Below are 20,493 nucleotides of genomic sequence, written 5' to 3'. Positions count from 1 at the left end.
CAAGGCAACATATGCTAGCAGTGACATTTTTCTTTCATCTGGCACTATTGCAGGTAAAACCCCAAAGTGCAAGCTGACAGTATTAGGCTTCTTCCTCATAGGAAAAATGTAGCAGCATCTTTTTCAGTACAAAGTTTCAGAAGCTTCCCTGCCAATGCATGTTTTACTCTAGTAGGAGAACAACTGAGGATGTATCTCAGTATCTGTGCCCATTTAGCTGATGCATTCGCTGCTGAGGTTGGTTAAGAGAGCATCCATGAGTGAGAACAGTTTGTGATAAGTGTGCCTGTTGACTTACTCCACAAAACTTATTTCACAGCCTGATAGTCAATAGTAATAACTTCCAGTCATTACCTGTGCTTTATCTGAGCCAGCTATGTCTATTTGAAAGGCTTCATAATGCACTGTCAGCTCCTTGAACCATCCAGGCCTTCTTATGAAATCTGGTTAGGAATAGAAGGCCAGGTGGTGTGAAATCCCAAGTAGTTGCACTGAGGTCCTGAGAACACTAAGCATCTTCCAGAATCAGGCCCACAGGTCATCATATACCTCTGCCACCAAAACATTATTGTGGCAATGGGTCCCTTGAGAATTTGGGTGGAAAGATCTAGTTGAAGATACCCCTGCTCATTGCAGGGGGGTTGGACTAGATGACCTTTAAAGGTCCCTTCCAACCCAAACCATTCTATGATTCTATGATTTACTGCACGTGATCCAGTCTGAAATAATATGAGGCAAAATAGGACAGTTCAAAACTACTTCATGGCTTACTTTGCTGGCAACTGTACTAGTATTACAGGTTGAAAGAATAGTTTGGATAGGATAGGATAGGATAGGATAGGATAGGATAGGATAGGATAGGATAGGATAGGATAGGATAGGATAGGATAGGATAGGATAGGATAGGATAGGATAGGATAGGATAGGATAGGATAGGATGATGTACTTGCCCACCAACTTGCTGGAGTAGGGACTCTTGTTTCTCCATGGCAGGATAAAGACTGCAAGCTGCTAGGTAGAGACATAAGACATCATGTGGCCATGGAGCCCTGGGTGAGGACAGTCCCTGGAGCAGCCATTTCACTTGAAGCAACCAGTGGAAAGCAAGATTGGTCTCATTCTCAGGGTCTGTTCCTGGCTTTGTGACAGTTTCTAAGTGAATTGGACAAATCTCTCTGTCTCAGTTTCTCCATCTGTGAAATTCATTTAATGATTCTTACCTACCCCACACAGCTGTTGCATGGGGCTAAAGTTTAAGTGCCTGAAAAGTATCTAATGAAAGGAAGTGCAAGCTGTTTGCTCACTGAAATCTCAGAGCATGAATATCCTCCCATTCCTATGAGACAGGCACCTCAGGCATTGTTCCAGGTGTGGATAGGTAGGGACTGTGTCTTTTCCCCCAGATTAGGAGAGTTCATTAAAAGACATGAAACTAGTCATAAAGAATAGGTTCCACGTTGTAGCATGCTCTGAAGCCCGGTGCTCAGCGGTAGTCACAGAAGCAAAAAAGGATCATAGGAATTACTGAGAGAGAAATAGAGGATAGAACAAAAACCCTCATTACCACTTTATAAATCCATATTGCACTCCTCTTGAATTCTTCATGTAGTTCTTGTTTTCCCATCCCCATCTCAGAAAAGGAAGCATTATATCCAGAAAAGGTACAGAGAAGGGCAAAAATTATGATCAAAGGTATGGAACAGCTTTTATCCAAGGAGAGAAAATAGACCAGGATTTGTCACTTTTGAAAGGAAATGACGGAGAAAAAGGGTATGATGAAATGAGGTTGAATGTCATGCTGAAGAGGGGACAATTGCTGAATATTGTTTGTAACCCCAAAATTAGGAGACATCAAATGAAACTTTAGAGCAAAAGAAAGTACTTTTTTATTCACTACATAATGAAGCTGTGGAGCTCACTGTCACAGGTGGGTGTCAATGTAAAAAGTATCAGTAGATTCAAAGAAGATGAGACAATTTGGGGAGGGGAGCTGGGGGAGCCTCTCCAGGGCTGTCAAATCCAAAGATGCCCCTGACAGTCATGCTGTCAGAGCTGGGGGTACCAACTGGGGTGTGCTTGTTATGTTCTTATATCTTACCCCTAAGTATCTGCTGTTGGCCAGGGCCAGAGACAAGGTGCTGAGCTGGAGCAGCCTTACTCTGACCTACTGCAACCATCAAGCTCTTACTTAGAGTGCAGCCACATGGTTGAGCATTTGAGATGTGTTATTAGCTTGTAAATATGACATGATTACTCTATGATGAGCTACAGAAATAATCAAGTGTGAAATCTGCAAACTAAGGCAGGTTTGACTAGTTTACATTTTTCAGGCAGATAGAGGGGGTAAGATGGAAAGAAAAGTGAGAAGTAGACTCGGCTCTCTTATACGCAGACACTCACGTATTTCAGCTGTGTTACATCCTCTCAGACATAACATTCGAGTGCCTCGCTTCACGTAGGATTACAACGGCATAAAGAGTTGGATTGACGCTGATAGCTGCCTAAAATGCAGGTTACAGGAGAATATAATCATGCTGTAATCTGTATCCTGCTGGCTCCTCCGGAGGAGGAAGAGCTGAATGGCGGAGAGAAGACAGTAAATGCTGAATGCACGAAATGGGAACAATGGGCAATCAGGGTTTCCGGCACTTCCATCTGGATAAGAAAACCAATTAGACCGTCAAAGCTTGTGGGAAAGTGAAGGTACGACAAAGTCAAGGCATTTCCTTCCTGTCCTCAGGAAATACCCTTCTGTTTATCAAGCTCGGAGGCTCTTCAATTTTTAGCAAATAATTTTGGCCTGGAGCCACCACACACATCTTCTGTGATAAATTTGTATAGACTTGAATGATTTTCCCCCTGTTACTCTCTCTGCAAGTGCAGAACCTAGCAAATACACACAAAAATGCAGCCTGAAGAAGAGCACAATCTCCATGGTCCAGGGGCTGGCAGAGGATGCTGGCACAGGGACGTGCAGCTACAAAGGCATCTTCTCTGGTCGGGGAAGCTTGAGAAGGGCTCTCAGAAATGCCTTGGTAGTTTAAGGATACAAATCTCACAGGAAGCCTTTTCTTTCTGCAACACCAAAATTCTCTTTAAAATCCTAACTGCTAGATAAATTAACACATACAAAAAATATTGTCATTGTCCAACCTCATCAACAACCGAAAGATGCTCTGTCCACAGTGACAGTGCTGGGGATAGGGCCCCAGAACTGAATAGACAGTCATTTTTAATGGGATTACATAGGTATGCTCCACGAGGCTGCCAGTACTAGAGCCATCCATTTTTCAAATGGTCTGGCTGAACTCACTGCATCCCAGACACAGTCAGCTGAAGAGGGGATTTAAATATGACACTCCAGACATCGGCTATTTAAAAAAAAGGAATGGAAGTAGGAAACCAGTGAGAAAAAAAATCTAAATTCCTCATGACTCCTCAAGCATGATTTCCCCACAGAAGGGGAGTTTTCATCCAAAAAAGAAGTTAGGAGAAAATCCCAGCTGAGAAAAGCACCGTTTTAGATGTGTGCTTTTTCTCCATACTTTCTGAAGAGCTTTTAGTTCATATAAACATCTCGCATGGTTTGTAAGTTATCTGACCGTGAAACTACTGGAGGTTTTCGAGTTTAACGTTAGAAAGCATTCAGCTTCTGGGGTCTCATAGCTTCTGTATTCTGACTATTCAAGTGGGAAACAGCTCCTGGATCACGATCACCTCTGTGATCTGAGATGAACGTTATGTCCATTCTTTGACAACTGTGCACACTGTCCCCAGGTGCACAGTAACCCCCCAGACATCGCTGCTACTGCCAGGACAAGCATGAGACATGACCTGTACCTGGCTGTTTGAGCCTGCCCTTTCTCCATCAGATCTGTGTCTGACAGCACTTAATTTAAAAAAAAAAACGAAAAAACTAAAACAAAAAATATTTTTATACATTTTGTGACTTGAAAAAACATCCTATGAGCCTTAATGTGAAGTTCAAGTTTGAAGCAAGCCTTCTTTTATTGTTATGCCATTTGCTGCACAATGCTGTAAAATGTACTCACTAAATTGGCACTGATGCCAACGTCTCCTTCCTTCTTCATTTTTCTCTGCTTTCCTTGGTCTGTCTTGTCACCCTCCCAGCTGAGCTCACATGTGACACTTTCTCTGATAACACAATTACTGTTTCTTGCAACCCAAATGCTGGACATGAAATTGCATTATCACTTTCAATTCAAGTAACTCCCTGTTTAAATTCCAGGCATCCAAGTTGCAGACCAATATGTATTCACTCTGGACAAATCTGTCTTGCACCGAGAAAGGATTAAGTGCATGCTACAGTAGTCTCTGGGTATGACTGCATTTTAGACACTGTGCTATAGAATTTATTTTCAGGTTAATGAAAGGCATTGGCTGGAATAAAGCATATTTGAGTAATGATGTGTCTGTGTGAGAACACCTCTACCACTACTGCAATATGTAAAACCAATAATGCTACTGCTTTAACCTCCCTTTGAGATGTTGCCCCTTGTTGATTTGGGTCAGACTTGTTTATTTTAATGGAATCCTGATGTGCAGTATAGTAGGATAACGGTATTACTTGGGTCTTGTGTGATGCTCTTCATCTATAGATAATTATTGTATGTGGTTACTAAAATTTGTCCCATTTTAAAGGTGATGCAGAAAGAGGTGAATTGCCTGTCCAAGGCTGCCCAGGGGCAGTGGTGGAGACAGGAGTACTTCTGTCTCTGGAGTTCAGCTCCCATTCTCTGCATTTCCCAGTCCTTTAAAGTTAAAGAATAACCAAACCATTTAGAAAATATCTAAAGATGACCTATCCCATTAGAAAAACAGTCAGTAGATCATCTTGTTCATTTATCCCAATAGTATTCATCTGTACTTATTAAAACAGTCTAAAAGTGAAGTTTTCATTCACTGCTTCATTTTTCTTCCTCTTTTGTTTCTTTGCCTGCTTACTTACCTGGGAATTTGTTATACAGAGCCCTGAGAATGTCGAATGTATAAGAAAAATAAATAAAAATGCCCTATCACTTTACAGATCACCTTCCGATGTCATGCATGTTGAGAAATACTGCAGTGTTTCTACTGTACCTCCATCATGAGCATCATGAGAACAACACTCCAGGGCCACAAGGCTCCAATTCTGTTATCTATTCTTCTAAAACTCTCATTGAAATCACTGGGATCAGATTTTTTTTACTTTTGAAGCTGTAGCATTAATTATGAAATGAAGGTCCTGTAGGTTTTTAGGTGGCACATGAGTATTGCACAGTCTTTCGCTGTGTCTGTGGGCAGAGACAGACTTAATGTGAATATGTGGTGTGTAAACATGACAGCCCTCTATGGTCTAATTAATTTCCTACAAACTGAAAACATCTACATTCCTCTTCCAGTGGTAATAGAGCCTTTATTATTATTGTTTAGAAATGAGTGTAGCTTTGAGCTTCATTAAAACCAAATGTTTAATTGCATTCATGGATATCAAATTTATTGATTTACTTAACTTTCCCTGTATAGTACAGCAGAATAATATATAACAGTTTCATATAATGCTGTCCTAGCCAAGTTTTACTTCAGCATCACAATTTCTCAGACAAGTATGCATTGATAGTTTATGTTGGCAAGGCCTTTGCTTCTGCTGACAAGTTGGAAAAGAAAAATCCCATTTATATTTTGAGATTTCCTAAAGCCTGTTGATTTATGAAATACGACTGGTCTTGCATTAGGTTTGTTTTGGTTTTTCTTTTTCAGAGAAAAAAATACCACATTTGACTTTATCGACAATTTAAATAGTGGAATTATTCCATCAAATTCCATTTCCCTAATTGAGAGGTTCCTGGCAAGTTAAACAGCAATTAATAACAACTTAATTATTTAAGTTATGTTTTAATTTCTTCTTCTTTGAGATTGAGAGAGTTGTCCCATCATAGGCCATCTCATATAATCATTCCCCATGTATCCATATGGCACATAATGGTGTAGGCAACACAGTAGGCAATTACCAATGAGCTGTTCATGTTTAGAGCTGATTAGCAGCAATGTGGATGTGGTTTATTTGGTGCTGACCACCAGACATGAACAGGATTCAAACCCTGTTGAGAGGTAGAGTAAAATATTCCCTCAAGCTCAAGACCACACTGAAACTGCTTCCAGTTGGCTTGGAGCCTGCGAACTGATGTCTGGACATGCTGTATGGTATAGATTTTTTTTTTTTTTTTCTTTCCTCTGTCTCTGCTACCAGTGATGAAAAGGACAGCCTGATAGTTTTAGATAGGGTTTGAATTGTCTCTTGTCTTTCATGCCTGGCTCTCATTTGCAAGATCTTTCTGACTTCTCTGCATCAGTAGGGTTTGGGACTGGGGAAGACACAGATGCCATGAATTAGAAACCTGGGGACCAAAAAATGTATACTTTATATTGCATTTTCCCCAAATATTTATAACCTTGGGAATTCTGGTAGTCTTTTGCCTGGTAGAGGTAATGGTAGAAATCCCACAGATTTCATTAAAAGTTGGTCTTGAAGAATAGCCACTTCTCAAGTACTCACAGAGTTGCTGAAATCCCTTTGAGGTTCCTTGTATAGTTTTTGGTTGGGGATCTGTAGTTTAATATACTATTTGCCACATTGGAAAATATTATATAATTTAACATTAATGCCTCCTGAAAAATGGAAAAGCTGCACCATCTTGTTCTTTGGGGAACATAGGCTGACTCAGGAGCGTGGGAGAACCATGTTCAAGAGGAAGACACTGAAATAGTCTAGGAATAATAGTGGCTTTTTTGAAACACCTGACAAAAGTGGAAGGAAAAAGTAGTTATGGATTTATTTTATTTGCATCAAATTCTTAGTACTGAATGACTGGTAGGTATTGTTCATCTAATCCTGCCACACCAAAAAAAAAGAAAGAAACCATAGCTTTTGACTAGTTATATTTTTAAGGTGCTGTGCTTGGCAGTGATCAATGGGGGGAAAATGCAATTGTAGGAAAAGAAAATTAGTCAGAAACAGAGAGCTGGCCAAGAAAATTCATACTTGATATTCATTATCTTATTACAGATGGTCACAAGCCAAGTGCTGATATCCTGTAGGCAGCACTCAAAGGATAAGTGTGCATTAAATGAAAAATATTTTTTCCTTTATGCTGAATATGCATGTTATTTTTTTTTTTACCATGGCAGTGCTTCATATGCAAAAGTGGAACTGTTCTTAAAGGCTCATGCTGTCACTTGGGATGGGAGGCTCAGTGACCTGAGCCTCAGTAGGCGTCTCAGGCTCTTGCATGCTCTAGAAAATAAAATTAATCACTCTGGTATCTGATCATTTGTCCATATGCTCTGCAGCTAAAGAAAATGAGGTGTAAAGAAATGGTTATTTAGTTATTTTAGACAGTATCTGGGTATACAAGGGATACATTGGAAACCTGGCATTGATGTGGTCTGTTTTGGCTATGAACTCTTGACAACAAAATGCTGGATCTTAAGGAAACAAAAAAAGAGAGCTTTACCCAGTAAATGGATACTACTAAGTCTCTCCCTTTCTAGCGTAAATTAAAGAAAATGATTTAAGTCCAATTTTTTTTAAGTTAATGTTCTAAGCAGGATACAGTTTAGCATTAAAAATAAAACCCTTCATGGTTTTCTGTTGGTTTTGAGTTGTCTAGTAAAGGGAGATGGTCAGGCTGGCCCATTTCAAACATTGACTAATGGACTTCTACCTCCGTTGCTGGTTCCAACTGCCTCCAAAATTAAATGATTAATTGCACAAGGGAAAGACAACAATCCTTATGTGATTTTGCTGATTACAGAGTTGCTGATTATCGGAGTAAAGGGAATATGTTGTCCTAGTTTCCTAAATTCTTCAAGGAATGAGGCAGATCTGAAAATAATTTAGAACTGCAGGGTGTAAGGTTACTCAAATCACAGGGTGACCTGCTCGGAGGTCCCTCATATGTCATGCATGCCATCGTGTATCCTGACTGTAGCTACAAGGGTTGCAGTGATAAATCAGTCTTGCTTTTCCAACTGTGATCCATCATACACAGCATGGCTGTGCGATGGGTAAATAATAAATCTTACCTGATTTGCCAAAGGTACTAACGAAGCTACAGATGAATTATCAGCCCCTGATTCTTGGTTCAGGTCAGTAAAGCAGGATCCTGCAAATGCTGTCGCACAGCCTTTGATATCATGGGGTTTGTTCTTTTTTTTTTTTTCTTTCTCTTGTACTTCTAGCTGTTGTAGTTAACAGTAAAATGGTCATCTGTTGGCTTGGCTGAACTGATGCTAATGATGTTTTGTACCAAACCTGTGCTGTCAGCTTGGAATTAAAATTTCAGTTAACTGGTTAGGAGGCCAAAGGCTTTGAGTTTCTTCATCATATCTTGCTAAGAACAGCATAGCTAGGGCAGCTTTTTTCTAATCATTTTACTTTTTATTTTTAAACCAGTCTTTATGGTGTCATTAACCTGCTTCTGGGTCCTTCCTCTATTTTCTTTTTTTCTTTTTTTAGCTTTATGCAGGAGAATTGTATAGAGACATGTATCAGTCTCACAATGGTTGTAGTATCTTACCTTTGTTGCAGTACAGACAGAAATAAAAAGAGCAGACACTTCCTATACATCAAAAAGACACACTAATAAAATACAGCCAGCTTTGGGCTGAAAATGATTGCTGTTTAATAGCATATAGAGCAGTTTAGAGGAGGAATAGAGGAAGAATGCCTTGGCCAATTAAAAGTTTCATGGAATTCCAGGTAGGTAGACTGTAATTATTGCTGCTGAACCTTTGCCAGTGCTTAGGGATTAACGCCTTCATAATTTAAAGACAGGGGAGAAATTAGTAATGCAGTGCACTATTCAGTGTAGTGTCTAATTGATGAATGCTTACAACACCCTATAAGCAAATGCTTATCCTTAGTTTATAAAAGAGAAATGGATTATTAAAGGTGTTTTTCTCTGGTCACACAGTTACTCAACAAAACCTGATGTCCACCTCAATGTAGGAATTATCTCCTGTGTGGTTGGCAGTATGTGCTCAGGATGCAAGTTAGACACTTGTAAATTAGGCACAGAATATTAAATTCCTTTCTCTTACAGTAATTTCTACCTGAGCCCTGTCTGTAAACCTACTTTATGCCTTCTTATGCTGTGCCAGGCCTGAGGTACAGCAGAGCAATCTTCTTACTCTGTGATCCTACAGTTGCAATTATAATTACTAATTCCAGTGGTATTGTTGGAGATCATACTACTTTATGCCATGTAGTACCAGAAATCCTATTCCAGCATGTGCAGACCCTGGAGACCCATACCACACTGTCTATATTTCCTCTATTGAGCTGAAAGAGCAGCCTTATGCCAGCTCTTTCCTCAGCAGAAGGAACTGGAGAGATATTCAACCTTTTGTCTACTTTGTTTTACTGTAGTATCTCAGAAGAATTGGGCAGGACCCAGCACAAGAACCCAAGCATGGCTTTTATTGGGTGAGCTGTCTGGAGTATACAGGTAGAGCAGTTTTTGGTTAGGAGGCAGCACATGAAGTCCAGAATTGGCCATGTGTCCTAGGTTCTTCCACAGGTTTTCTGGAGCAAGGTGGTGTATCTCTTCCTAAGCTACTCTTTCCTCTTTGCATACTGTGGCTTCTAGTGCAACAAGAGTGCTCTCATTGCTGGAAAATCTTTTGAGATCCTCAGAGAGCAGGTGGTATTGCTGTAAAAATTATTATTTTGGGTAGAAAAAGGAGTTAAACAGGAATCCACTGGTTAATATATCTGAGCTTCATTCTGCCTCCTCACTGTGCAATATTTAATAATCCATTTTGATACTGCAATGCCTCTTTCTCCTGCAGAACTGATGCTTGCATCAGCATTTGGTTTAAAAGGTATAATGCACACCGCAGATCATAATGAATACTTTCACTCTGCACCTTTTCTTACAAAAGCATTTCACCACGCTTTTGTTCATTATTGTTTGCCATGGGTCCTCAGAAGCATCATGACTCCACTCAGAGATGGCAATGCATCACTGGGAGAATGGAAAACACATAAAACACAAATATAATTTTGCTCTACAGTACGGCACTTCAGAAGAGGAAAATTTTCTTTGAGCCATTGCTTCTTTTAAAGTATAGTGTGCTGCAATGACAAATATAGAGCTTTGATGTTTCCTGCTCCACTCAACCATGACATTGTAAATCAGCGTTTTGCTTTTTCATACTCCGTCATTATCAAAACCTGTTGTAACTTTGTTGTAGACAAGCATACGTTAGCTCTTGGAAACCATGTATCTTACTGTATTCTCTTCTGTAACAGGGGAATTATTGTATTTGAAAACAAAAGCTACATTCTGGAGCCATTAGAAGGTGCTACAAGTGAACACAAGATCTACCGAGCAGGGAATTTGAAAATAGCCCCAGGATCTTGTGGCCACCAGCTGGACATCTCTGCCATGAGAGCTGATGACAGTGACACATCACACCATTCTCAAGCTGGCAGGGTAGGTACATGATGCACTTTTATGTTTCTGGTTTGCTGAGTACATCTCTGGTAGTATTTCCATATTACTGCCTACCATAACTCTTCATTACAAAGGGTCCCTCCTGAGCAAAACATGAAACCATACAGTCAACTTCTGTTGATGAAATGTGCTTAAGTGCATGCTTAAAATTAAGCATATACTTACATGATTTGCTAAAGCTTTATTACTTTTCTTGATCCTGCGTGCATTACTTGCTTTTTTACTTTATTTTTGGTAAGGAGATGGCACAAAAAATTTATGGTTTCATATTATGGTAATATGTTTTGGTTCATGTATGATTATAGCTGAAATTTAAGACCCCATAAGAACACTGAGCAATGTCTGGTAAAGTTCTTGCCCACCCAAGATGGAAGAGAACATGATAGCTGTGGTGCTTTGCTAATATTAGGTTTTGAACCTTTACATTCTAGTAGGAAAGTATCTTATGCAGACAAAACAAGTTCTCACCATACTGTTTTACAGATGTATTATTGTAGTTGGTTTTATGTAGGAAGAATTTCATTTAATGTGAAATGCATCTAGCTAATGGAAACTATAGAAAATTAAATGAGCTAAAAATCAGGAAGAGGAAATACTGTAATAAGTTCATCTGAATATTGGATGAGGATTGTAGAAAAGACTGGTTTAGGTGTTCAGAAATTATACAGTGATACAAATCTGCCCTCAGACTTATTAAATGTCACATATTGGGATTTATACTTGCATGTACTGTTGCATCAGGTTAATTGTAAGGAAAGCAACCTAAAGGGCATCCCTGGATATTATTTATGTAGTGGAATTATTTTACATTTTAGGAATATCAAATATTACATCTAATGCATTAGCCTTTGCATATACCATTTTACAGGCTAAGTGTATTTCTAAAAATGTGTGTAGGTTGAAAGCATTGGAAAAGTACTTTTCACAACTTTATTAAGGTTTCCCCAGAATCTTTTGACTTTTGACTGAATTTCCCTGAAGTAATCAATGTAACACTAGGAAACGGAAATAAAATGTGTGCATACAACTAGCTGATACAGTCAAAGCAATTTTACTATTACCCTTATGGTTCTCACATTTTGTTGATGGCTTCAACTATGTGCCAGAATTCCCCTTAAATATCTGAAAAATATTTTTGCTGTGGTTCAGTGGACATAATTATAAAACCTGTCAACAGTCACATCATATGGATAGGTACAATATATATAATGAATATGTTGGATACGCTTCTAATGTATGAATTTTGAAAGTTGTCAAATGTAATGTGTGGAGTGAGTTTTCACATTTCAATGTTGTCATCAGCTAAGTAGGCTGTCAGGGCATACTGAATAAAGATGACCTGCAAAGTATGGAGACATAAGGCTGCGGCAAATTACACTGGGTGACAGAAGTAAGCAGAAATCTAGTCTCAGGTTCAGGGAGTGATGAAACTTTTTCATTTATTGACAGGTTTGGGGAAGCTTTTTGTTTGTTTTTTTCTCCCCTGACCCTTCACTCAACTACCTACACTAAATTCTTATTGAGCAGAGCTGAAATGTGAGATCAATATGTCACAAAGTTAGACTACTTTTGGGTTACAGAAAAATGATGGAACAAACCGTAGACTCAGCTTCTCAGATCCGAACACGAGATTTAATAGAGCAAATCAAGTAAGGAGGCAGATGTGTGCAAACATGGTGTGCCCCATTGGAGCTGGGTCTCTAAATGCCAGGTCATTTCTTAACTCAGTGGACTCTCAAGTTGCAGCAGGGAGTGTGTTTTCCACTTGGGCTCCAGTGAGATAGGATCCTACAGAAAGCAAGCCTGATGTGTGAGACAGCCCCTACAGTATGGCTTTTTCTCTGTAGCCACACAAAAAAGCCATTTTGGTGTTGCTGGTGGCCCACAGATCAGGCAGGTGAGCTGTTCAGGGCAAGTGGATCATGGAGAAAGAGAGAGGCTGCAACACTGCAGTGTGAATCGAGCAGGAGGAAGGGCTACAGTGGCATGGACAGCAGTTTTGTGATAGATCAGATGTGGTAGAAGCAGGGGAGAAAGACAACGGTCAGTGGAACAAAGCATATTGTCTCCCATCTTGTATATCTATCATGGCTGTATTATTGACTCTTCATTTTAATTCTGAAGGATTAACTCAGGCAATGGACTGTGCAGTTGATGCAGCTGACTGCAGAAAGCAAGTGAAAGAAGTCATAATTAGGTATATTTTATAAATAAATATTGTATCCAAGGAATACACATAGCCTTTGGGCAAATCACAGGAATGGATTCGTTATGCAAGTTAGTCACCAGAGGCTTACATGATTGTACCCTGCTAGACAGTTTCTCTCAGGCTAACTCTCTCAAGTCCAAACAGTTCTACTCTTGATAAAAAGTAAATGGTTTAAACTGACTGATGTAACAGAGCTCTTATATCTTTATACCTGAATTTTCATGTCTTATCTTTTACTCTTCATTTGGAAGAAGACTAGAGGCACCTTGGAGGTAGGGATCCCGATCAGGACTGCATAATAAATTTCAGATTTATGGTAGACTTTTAGTGTCTGAGAGATCAATCCTGTCACAGACAACACCCACTTGGTAATTTGCCTTATGTGGCATCTCACTCGTGTCTGATGTATTTGCAGGGAGGTAAATGGAGCTCTGCCAGAGCACTGTAGGTTCTGCTGAAGTCTACTGAGACATGGCAAGTCCTTTGTATTGCATCTGCTGCTGTTCCAGGAGCAGCAGGAGGGGACATGCTGACTCCTTGGTGTCCTGGTTCCCAGCCAACATACTACCAGGCACTGCTGGTGACCTGTGTGGCAGGCGAGACATGAGCATGTGCACCAAGTCTGTGCACACACCATGACCCCATGGTGGTGGCAGTTGCCTCCAGTAGAGCACAAAAAGGTGACAGGGAACCCCAGTTCCAGGAGAAATTGTAAGAATATCTACCTGAGCTCATTTTCCAGGCCCCCTAATAAGTGTAGTCCTGTGAAGTGTTTGTATCATTGACGTTTAGTTTGTTAATGATAGCTTTTACTGCTTTCTCGGTTCACAAATACTGTCCAAATGGAACTTAACTATTTTCCAATTATTGTAGTTTGAAGGCTGAGTAACACTATTAAATATGAGTTTGAAAGTCAGAGTTACTAAAGGTTACACTTTCCTCTAAACACAGTGCTGCTTGCAAAACATTCAAAGTCATTACTCTGCAGATAACAGAGGAACACTTTGGTAATGTGAAGAAAACCTTGTGAAATTTGGCTGGAAGGTGATGTCCAGCACTGACTTAGCTTAGGGGATCACACAGTTTGCCTTGGAACAATTTTCTTTGGAAAGCTTTAGTCATGTTTTAGGTTATAGATCACTGGTTTAGTTCAAGACATCATGGTCATTAGCAGGTCATACATCTGCTTAAGCTTCTTAAGTTCTGGCATGAAGATCAGATATACTGCTGAGACCTCTTTTCCTTAACTCTCTTATTCCAGAAACAAGGGAGGAATGACAGAATAGATGCTCAGCTGCTGTAAATCACAGAACTTTTACAGGCATTAATAGGTCACTTAAATTTAAGGTAGCAGAGGAGCTGTGCTATGATTAGTACTATTACAAAATAATTTTATTTTCTTCAGTGATCTTTTTGCAGTTAACCATTATGATTCCTTTAGACCTGCATTTAGAACTGCAAGTAGTGTGACCAGCTGTTTTATATGAATATACAGATACAAAATTAAATGTATGCCTCTGTTTTTAGAGTATTAGTTTGCTTCTGCAGACACTGACAGTTCATTCCATTTTTTTTCTGCAGTTTTTGTTCCTGGGCTTTTCTTCCTACATAATTTAGCAGTTGAGCACTTGATCTCTTCTCTGCTTCACTCAATATCCCTTTATCTCTCATTTTTCTTACTAGCCAGTTTGTCTATTGTGTGAAATGTTTGCTAAAAGTCATCTCATCATTTCTTTAAATGTGCCTTGGAAATAGCAAAGGTCTTTCTGCTAGAGATGATATTCTCCTGTGAGGAAAGATAACTCAAACATTTCAACTTCAGAAAACTGAAAGACTGAGACTCTTTCTGTTGTAGTAGATAAAAGGAAGACTTCCACGAGGAGAAGGAATACAATAAAAATTTGTATGTATTGAAATCTTTGGAAGTATGAGATGCTGTGTATCTCTTCTTGCAAGTACTCTGTTGGACTGAGGCAGGGCTGATTCCAAGGGTCACTTATTGCAGAAACAAAATACTATTTTCATGTTTTTTGTCAGTACAAGAGGGAGACTCTGAAGACAACCAAGTATGTGGAGCTTGTTATTGTGGCAGATAATCGTGAGGTAAGAAACTGAAAACTAAAACGTTATGGGAAGCATGGACAAGAAATGAGTAGCTCAGTTCAGCTACCATGGTATTGCAAGTAATGTACTTCAGACAGCGATATGATGGTTTTCAAAAGTAAAGCTTCTTCCCTAATTAGTGCTAAACAACAGAAGGCACTATTAAGATAGGACAACACTGATAATTGTAAAATTTCTTGCAATACTTCATAAGGAATTTGACTCTCAAGTAACTGGGATATCTGGCAGTAATTGAAGAAGAGGCAAATATGAATTCACTGCCCGGGATCTCCTTGAGCTAGTTAAGTCTTCATTGCCATTAATTCTGCCCTTGGTGGGACTGTCACTGTTTGGAAGACACAGTAGGATCCTGCACTTGCTTTTGAAGCAGTACTTCAACATGACATTGCATGAAGCACGACTGCCTTCCTGACGGTTTGCAAAAAGAGCTCCAAAGCAAGTAACCAGGACTGGCTGTGGAAACGTTCCAGTGAGTTGAATGTCAGCCAAAGATCTAAATCTTGGTTTGAATTATTTTGCTACTTACATTTTTTTTTTCCGTCTCCTTGAACACTGCTAGTTAGGGAATTACAGTCCCTCTGCTGCAAGAGCTGAAACAGCTAACAGAAGAGCCTTTTCTTTTTCACAAAACATCAGCCCCTGAAAGATCCTTATGTAAGACTTAGGGATTTTAAAATCCTTTTGTGAGAACCAAAGTCCTACCCCATAGCCTGTGCTTATTCCAAGGCAGACCATGGTCTGATGGAGCTAATAGGAGTCTGCTGATGGCCTTTGGTTGCACAGTGTAATTCCCAGACATCACCAGCAATGCTGGCAGTCAGGTGGCTGTTGGGGGGACACTCTGTGATATTTGTGCTGCTAGTACATTGATCCTTTATGTTCCAAGTTTCAGAGACAAGGCAAGGATGTGGAAAAAATTAAGCAGAGGCTGATAGAAATTGCAAACTACGTTGATAAGGTAAGAACATGAACATTATTTCACTTTTTCCAAACTTACTACACTTTCTGAAGGACATTGCTGTGAAATCTATGTTTCTTCTACTAGTAACTTAAGAAAGCTGCCAGGCTCAGATCAGCAGCTTTCACAACCTTTGACACATCTCCTTATCCACCCACCTTTTCAAGGAGCTAACCCTGCTGCTTTCCTAATACTCCAGTATTTCAGAGCAATGCTTTTCTCCAGCCAGTAAAACCAAAAAAGTAAACTTAAACCTTTCATATGCCCTTCAGCATACTAAGCTGTGAGCTCTGCTCCTCTATGTATCGGATGCAGATATCTCTGGAAGCACTATTCCTAAGGAGATGTACAATTTAGCCCTAGGATTTTATTAACCTGGGAAGAGGGTGCAGGTAATCACATATGGAACAGCCCCTAGCAAAAGAATTATTCTGTGGAGGAATTTGGAGAACAAAGTCCTTTGCAGCAGCAAGGGATGGTTCGATTGTAAAGCCAACAAAGGGCCTGTGAAGACACAGTCAATAAGATATATAACCCAAGGAAGATGGCAGAATTAAAAATATGTAGTGCTTAAGGAAGCAGAAGTTGATGGCTGAGTAAGAGCAATAAGAAAGAGCCATACACTGGATTTTTTTTCTATTTGAAGTAATTTCTTGATGATAATCAATAAATGCTAAGAGTCCTCTACAGCACTTTTTGAACAAATTAAAAGGTTTTTTTTGTTGTGCTGTATGGCCAGAAAAAATTAGGAGTCCAGTAGTGAAATTATAACTGAGGGAGTCTTAATTTAGCTGAGAACTTATCAAGTGATACTTCAAGGGCAATAACTCAAGGAGAAGCATGCTTGATTAAAGACAAGCTGCTGAAGACACCTCCACCTCTTCCATAATTGTCTTGCTGACTTATTACTAGAGGACAGGTGTTTATATGTTACCTGCTCAAAATTAATTTTGCATGTTATAATATATTTGTGCTTCATGCTATATTTATGCTCAGCAAATGCCAATGTTATCCAAATGACTGTAATGCATATAAACAAGATAAAGATATGCTTTTCTTAGCCTGTAAGCCAAATCTGGACTTGATTGATTCTGAATCTTTCTTCACATTAGTCTCACACTAGAATTGTTACCTCTGCTCCATTGTTAATGCTGCTGTGGTTCCCCTCTTGTAGCAACTGTGGCATTTACCAGTGGGATAATAGTGTATGTAGCCCACAGTGCTAAAATCACTTGTTTTTATCTGCTGGGACCAAGACTCAATGACTCTGGCTAATTTTCAGCTATTATTTTGAACCACAATCGTAGTACAGCACATCTGCTTCTACCTCTTGAACTGCATTGGTGTTGGTGATGGAGGGCAGCCATGGAGAGAGTCATCTGCCATAGCAACAAGTTTGTTTGGAAGTGAAGAACGTGTAAAGGTAGTTGCAGCGTTCCATCTTGAAGGAAGATACCAGACTTGGGTGGGACATAGAGAAGTAGTATATCTCTGGATGGCTTTGAATGCCTTATGGGTATTTAGTCAGGTCAGAACTGTTTTCTGTAAGTCATGGAAATATTTTGTGAGCCAGTCCTGTCAGGTGTTTCCTTCTCCCCTGGAGAAGAGACCATTTAAGCCTCTGCAAGAAAAGTTCATCTACACATTATGTTTCTGTTGAAATATTCTAATCCAATGTGGTCTCAAATGGGTTTTAGAGTCATAAGTCTATTTTTCTTTTCTCATTAGTTCTATAGGCCACTAAATATTCGTGTAGCCCTGGTTGGAGTGGAAGTATGGAATGACATGGATAAGTGCTCTATTTCTCAAGACCCTTTCACCAGCCTCCATGAGTTTCTGGACTGGAGAAAGCTAAAACTACTACCTCGTAAACCCCATGACAATGCACAGCTGATAAGGTAGACTTGACACTATTTTTAATATTGGCCAGGATTTCAGTGATTTGAAATAGCTGTAATGAATTCTTCCCCAGTTGCTAAGCTGTTGGGAGGAACATCTGTGCTCCTGAGGGTTTGTCTTTCCCCTCTGCAAACATCAAACATAAAAGCATTTTACAGAACCCTTCAGCAGATGCTTCAGATTAATTTCCTTCCACAACTCCACAATAGCTCTGTTCCTTTTAGGCCTTTCCTGAATACAACTTGTGTGGAAGTGTAGATGTGTAATAAGCTGGTAGATACTTAGGTTATGAATTTACAAGCAGTTTAAGCTGGTTTCAGTCTAAATTGTTACTGTAAAAGGCAGTTCTGCCCTCACCCCAAAAGTAGAACTGAGGGGACACTATGTGAAGTCTGTTTGTTAGTAGAAAGACCTCAGTAAACTTTAAAATGCAGTCTAAATTGCACAATTTGTTTGCATTTGTGACTTAAAAAATAAATTATACACATCTTTTACCCTGCTGCTGGTTCCTGGATTAAAGTAATTGAGTAAACATGCTCAAAGTAAAAGCACTCTTTAAAAAAAACGTAAGAGAAACACCTCTTTCTTGAACCAGGTATCATTTTGATCAATGAGCCAATCTTTACACTATACAGATAAACATACCTGATATCTTAGTAATTAAAAGGAGCTCTTTATCATTACATATATATTCTCAGACTGTCTGTGTAAGAATAGAGTGAGCCCTTCCAAACTGTCCCACATGAGATATTTGATTACTTTCTATGTATAATAATACTTTGTTTGGAACTATTACATTTTAGGCTGTTTATTATAACAAGTAGCATATCAACTTCCCACTGCGTTAAAATAACCCTTCTTTGAGCTAGAGACTTTATTTTTATATTTGTATTTCTATTCCCAACTTCACTCAGGGAAAAAAGAAAGGAAAGAAGGGTCTTCTTACAGTGGTAAACCCAAAGGACAGTGATCAAATGGATCTTTCTTGTAGCAGGGATGCTGTCATTGTCAGTTCGGCAAGTCGACATGACTAATCTGTTCTTTTTGTTATTTCAAACCTGTTTTAAACCTGGAGCTGACACATTTGAAAGGGGATCTTTGTCTTGAGATTGGCAGAAATACAAGACTGGAAATAATAGGGCGCTATCTTGGCACTGAATGGTGATTCTGTGATTCTTCTTCTCCTTTCCCGCCCTCCTGCAGCGGGGTGTACTTCCAAGGGACTACCATTGGCATGGCGCCCATAATGAGCATGTGCACTGCAGAGCAGTCTGGAGGGGTCGTCATGGTAAGTGGTAAAAGCACAGGACTTGAAACTGACCCAACTGGTGCAACACAATCGCAAGTATTGTAGTACTGTATCCTGTACCAGAACTTCAGCCCCATTTGTCCCATTTTCAGTCTCAATGTTATCTATATGCACATTGCTTGTAAATGATAGTTTCCATAGTGAAAAAAATCAAAATATTACATTAAAATATAGCATGACCTCTTTGCAAGAATCCTCTACTCCTAATTATCATTAAATCAGGTGCTGAGGTGCTGTGAAGGATGAGAACCAGAAGATGTATTTCTAATACACTTGGGTATACTAGTGTTACAGGCAACAACAATCTATCCTGAATCTTTTATTATATTGATTTTATTCTGTATTTACAGAGTTTCCTGTGTAAGGCCTTATTTTCCATCTTTGCAGCACGGTGGTTTTATTACATTGCCAGACAACGAGAACAAACAATAGCAGCGTTTATTCTACCTGAGCCTCTCTCAGAGATATATTACTGGTAATGCTGTGGTTAGATGCTAGACATGATGAACATACAAGTAAACATCTTAGCCAATTTCTGGAAGTAGTTCTGGAATATTTTCTTTCAGAATTTTTTTTCTTTCAATTCTTAACTGTTTCGTGCAAAAGGAGGGGAAAGAAGTTTTCTGTTAACTAGGCTTTCCAATAGAAGTACTTCAAATAAAATTAGATGTGGACTCACAGAGCTTGCAGGTCACTAGCTGGCTCAGCTGGTGACCTCAGAGCTCAACTCCAGAGCAGAAAGCCAGGAAGCCCTAAAAACCTCTTAGATATTCTCTGAGTTCAGCCTGCGTGTGCTGAGAACCTTTGTGTTTCCTACAGCTTTGTTTAGACTTCCAGCCCCTTAGATGATGTGGTGGTTCTCTCCAGCTCTGCTGGACACCTCGGCTGCAAATCCCAACATAAACTAGGTGGGAGCTCAGGAACACACAACGTTCAGAGTGTGTGTGGTCTCAAAACTCCCAGTTCTTCAGAGCTTCATGGGACTAACCTGGAGCCCAGGCCACTAAGGCTTTTGCTTCGAGACAATCCATGTAGTGGGGAAATCACAGAGATAAAGCCCCTTGAAGGTCCCCCTTTCCTTCCTTCTTAACTAGCGTGGAAGCTGAGGCTGGTCCACAATGCGGGGCTCCTTTGTGGTCTCTTGGACAAGTAGGCAAGAAGCCAAGCTGGGCTGATGTGTGCATTCGTGGAAGATGATGTATGGATGGTTCAGAGTGGGAGGATTTACGAGGTGAGCAGGGAAGCTGAGGTATAGGAAAGAGTGGGAAAGAAAAATCACATAATTTGAAGAAAAGTCATGTCAAAATTGTAGAAAAGACAAAGGTTTCAGTCTCTTGGTAGCTTTAGAAGCTGAGTCTCTAATTGGTGTTTGTTACAGTTTTCACTGTGTACCTGGGGGATAGTTACAAAAGGAAAAGGAGGAAAAGAGGAAGAAAAAGCTGTAGGAGTCTCCCAGTGCACTTCCAAATCTTGA

General features: G+C 39.7%; 1 protein-coding gene across 1 annotated transcript in view; it reads left to right on the top strand.

Moving 5' to 3' along the window:
* Nucleotides 1-20,493, top strand: part of ADAM12 (ADAM metallopeptidase domain 12) — a 185,139-nt gene that overhangs the window by 108,180 nt on the left and 56,466 nt on the right. Inside the window, exons 6-10 of the mRNA XM_074875531.1 lie at nucleotides 10,316-10,499; nucleotides 14,767-14,832; nucleotides 15,740-15,811; nucleotides 17,540-17,709; nucleotides 18,914-18,998. Of these exons, the coding sequence (XP_074731632.1) occupies nucleotides 10,316-10,499; nucleotides 14,767-14,832; nucleotides 15,740-15,811; nucleotides 17,540-17,709; nucleotides 18,914-18,998 (577 nt within the window). The remainder of the gene's footprint in view (nucleotides 1-10,315; nucleotides 10,500-14,766; nucleotides 14,833-15,739; nucleotides 15,812-17,539; nucleotides 17,710-18,913; nucleotides 18,999-20,493) is intronic.

This window comes from Strix uralensis, chromosome 7 (assembly GCF_047716275.1).
Source record: "Strix uralensis isolate ZFMK-TIS-50842 chromosome 7, bStrUra1, whole genome shotgun sequence".
NCBI classification, from domain to species: Eukaryota; Metazoa; Chordata; class Aves; order Strigiformes; family Strigidae; genus Strix; species Strix uralensis.
This window is presented reverse-complemented; position numbering and strand designations above follow the sequence as displayed.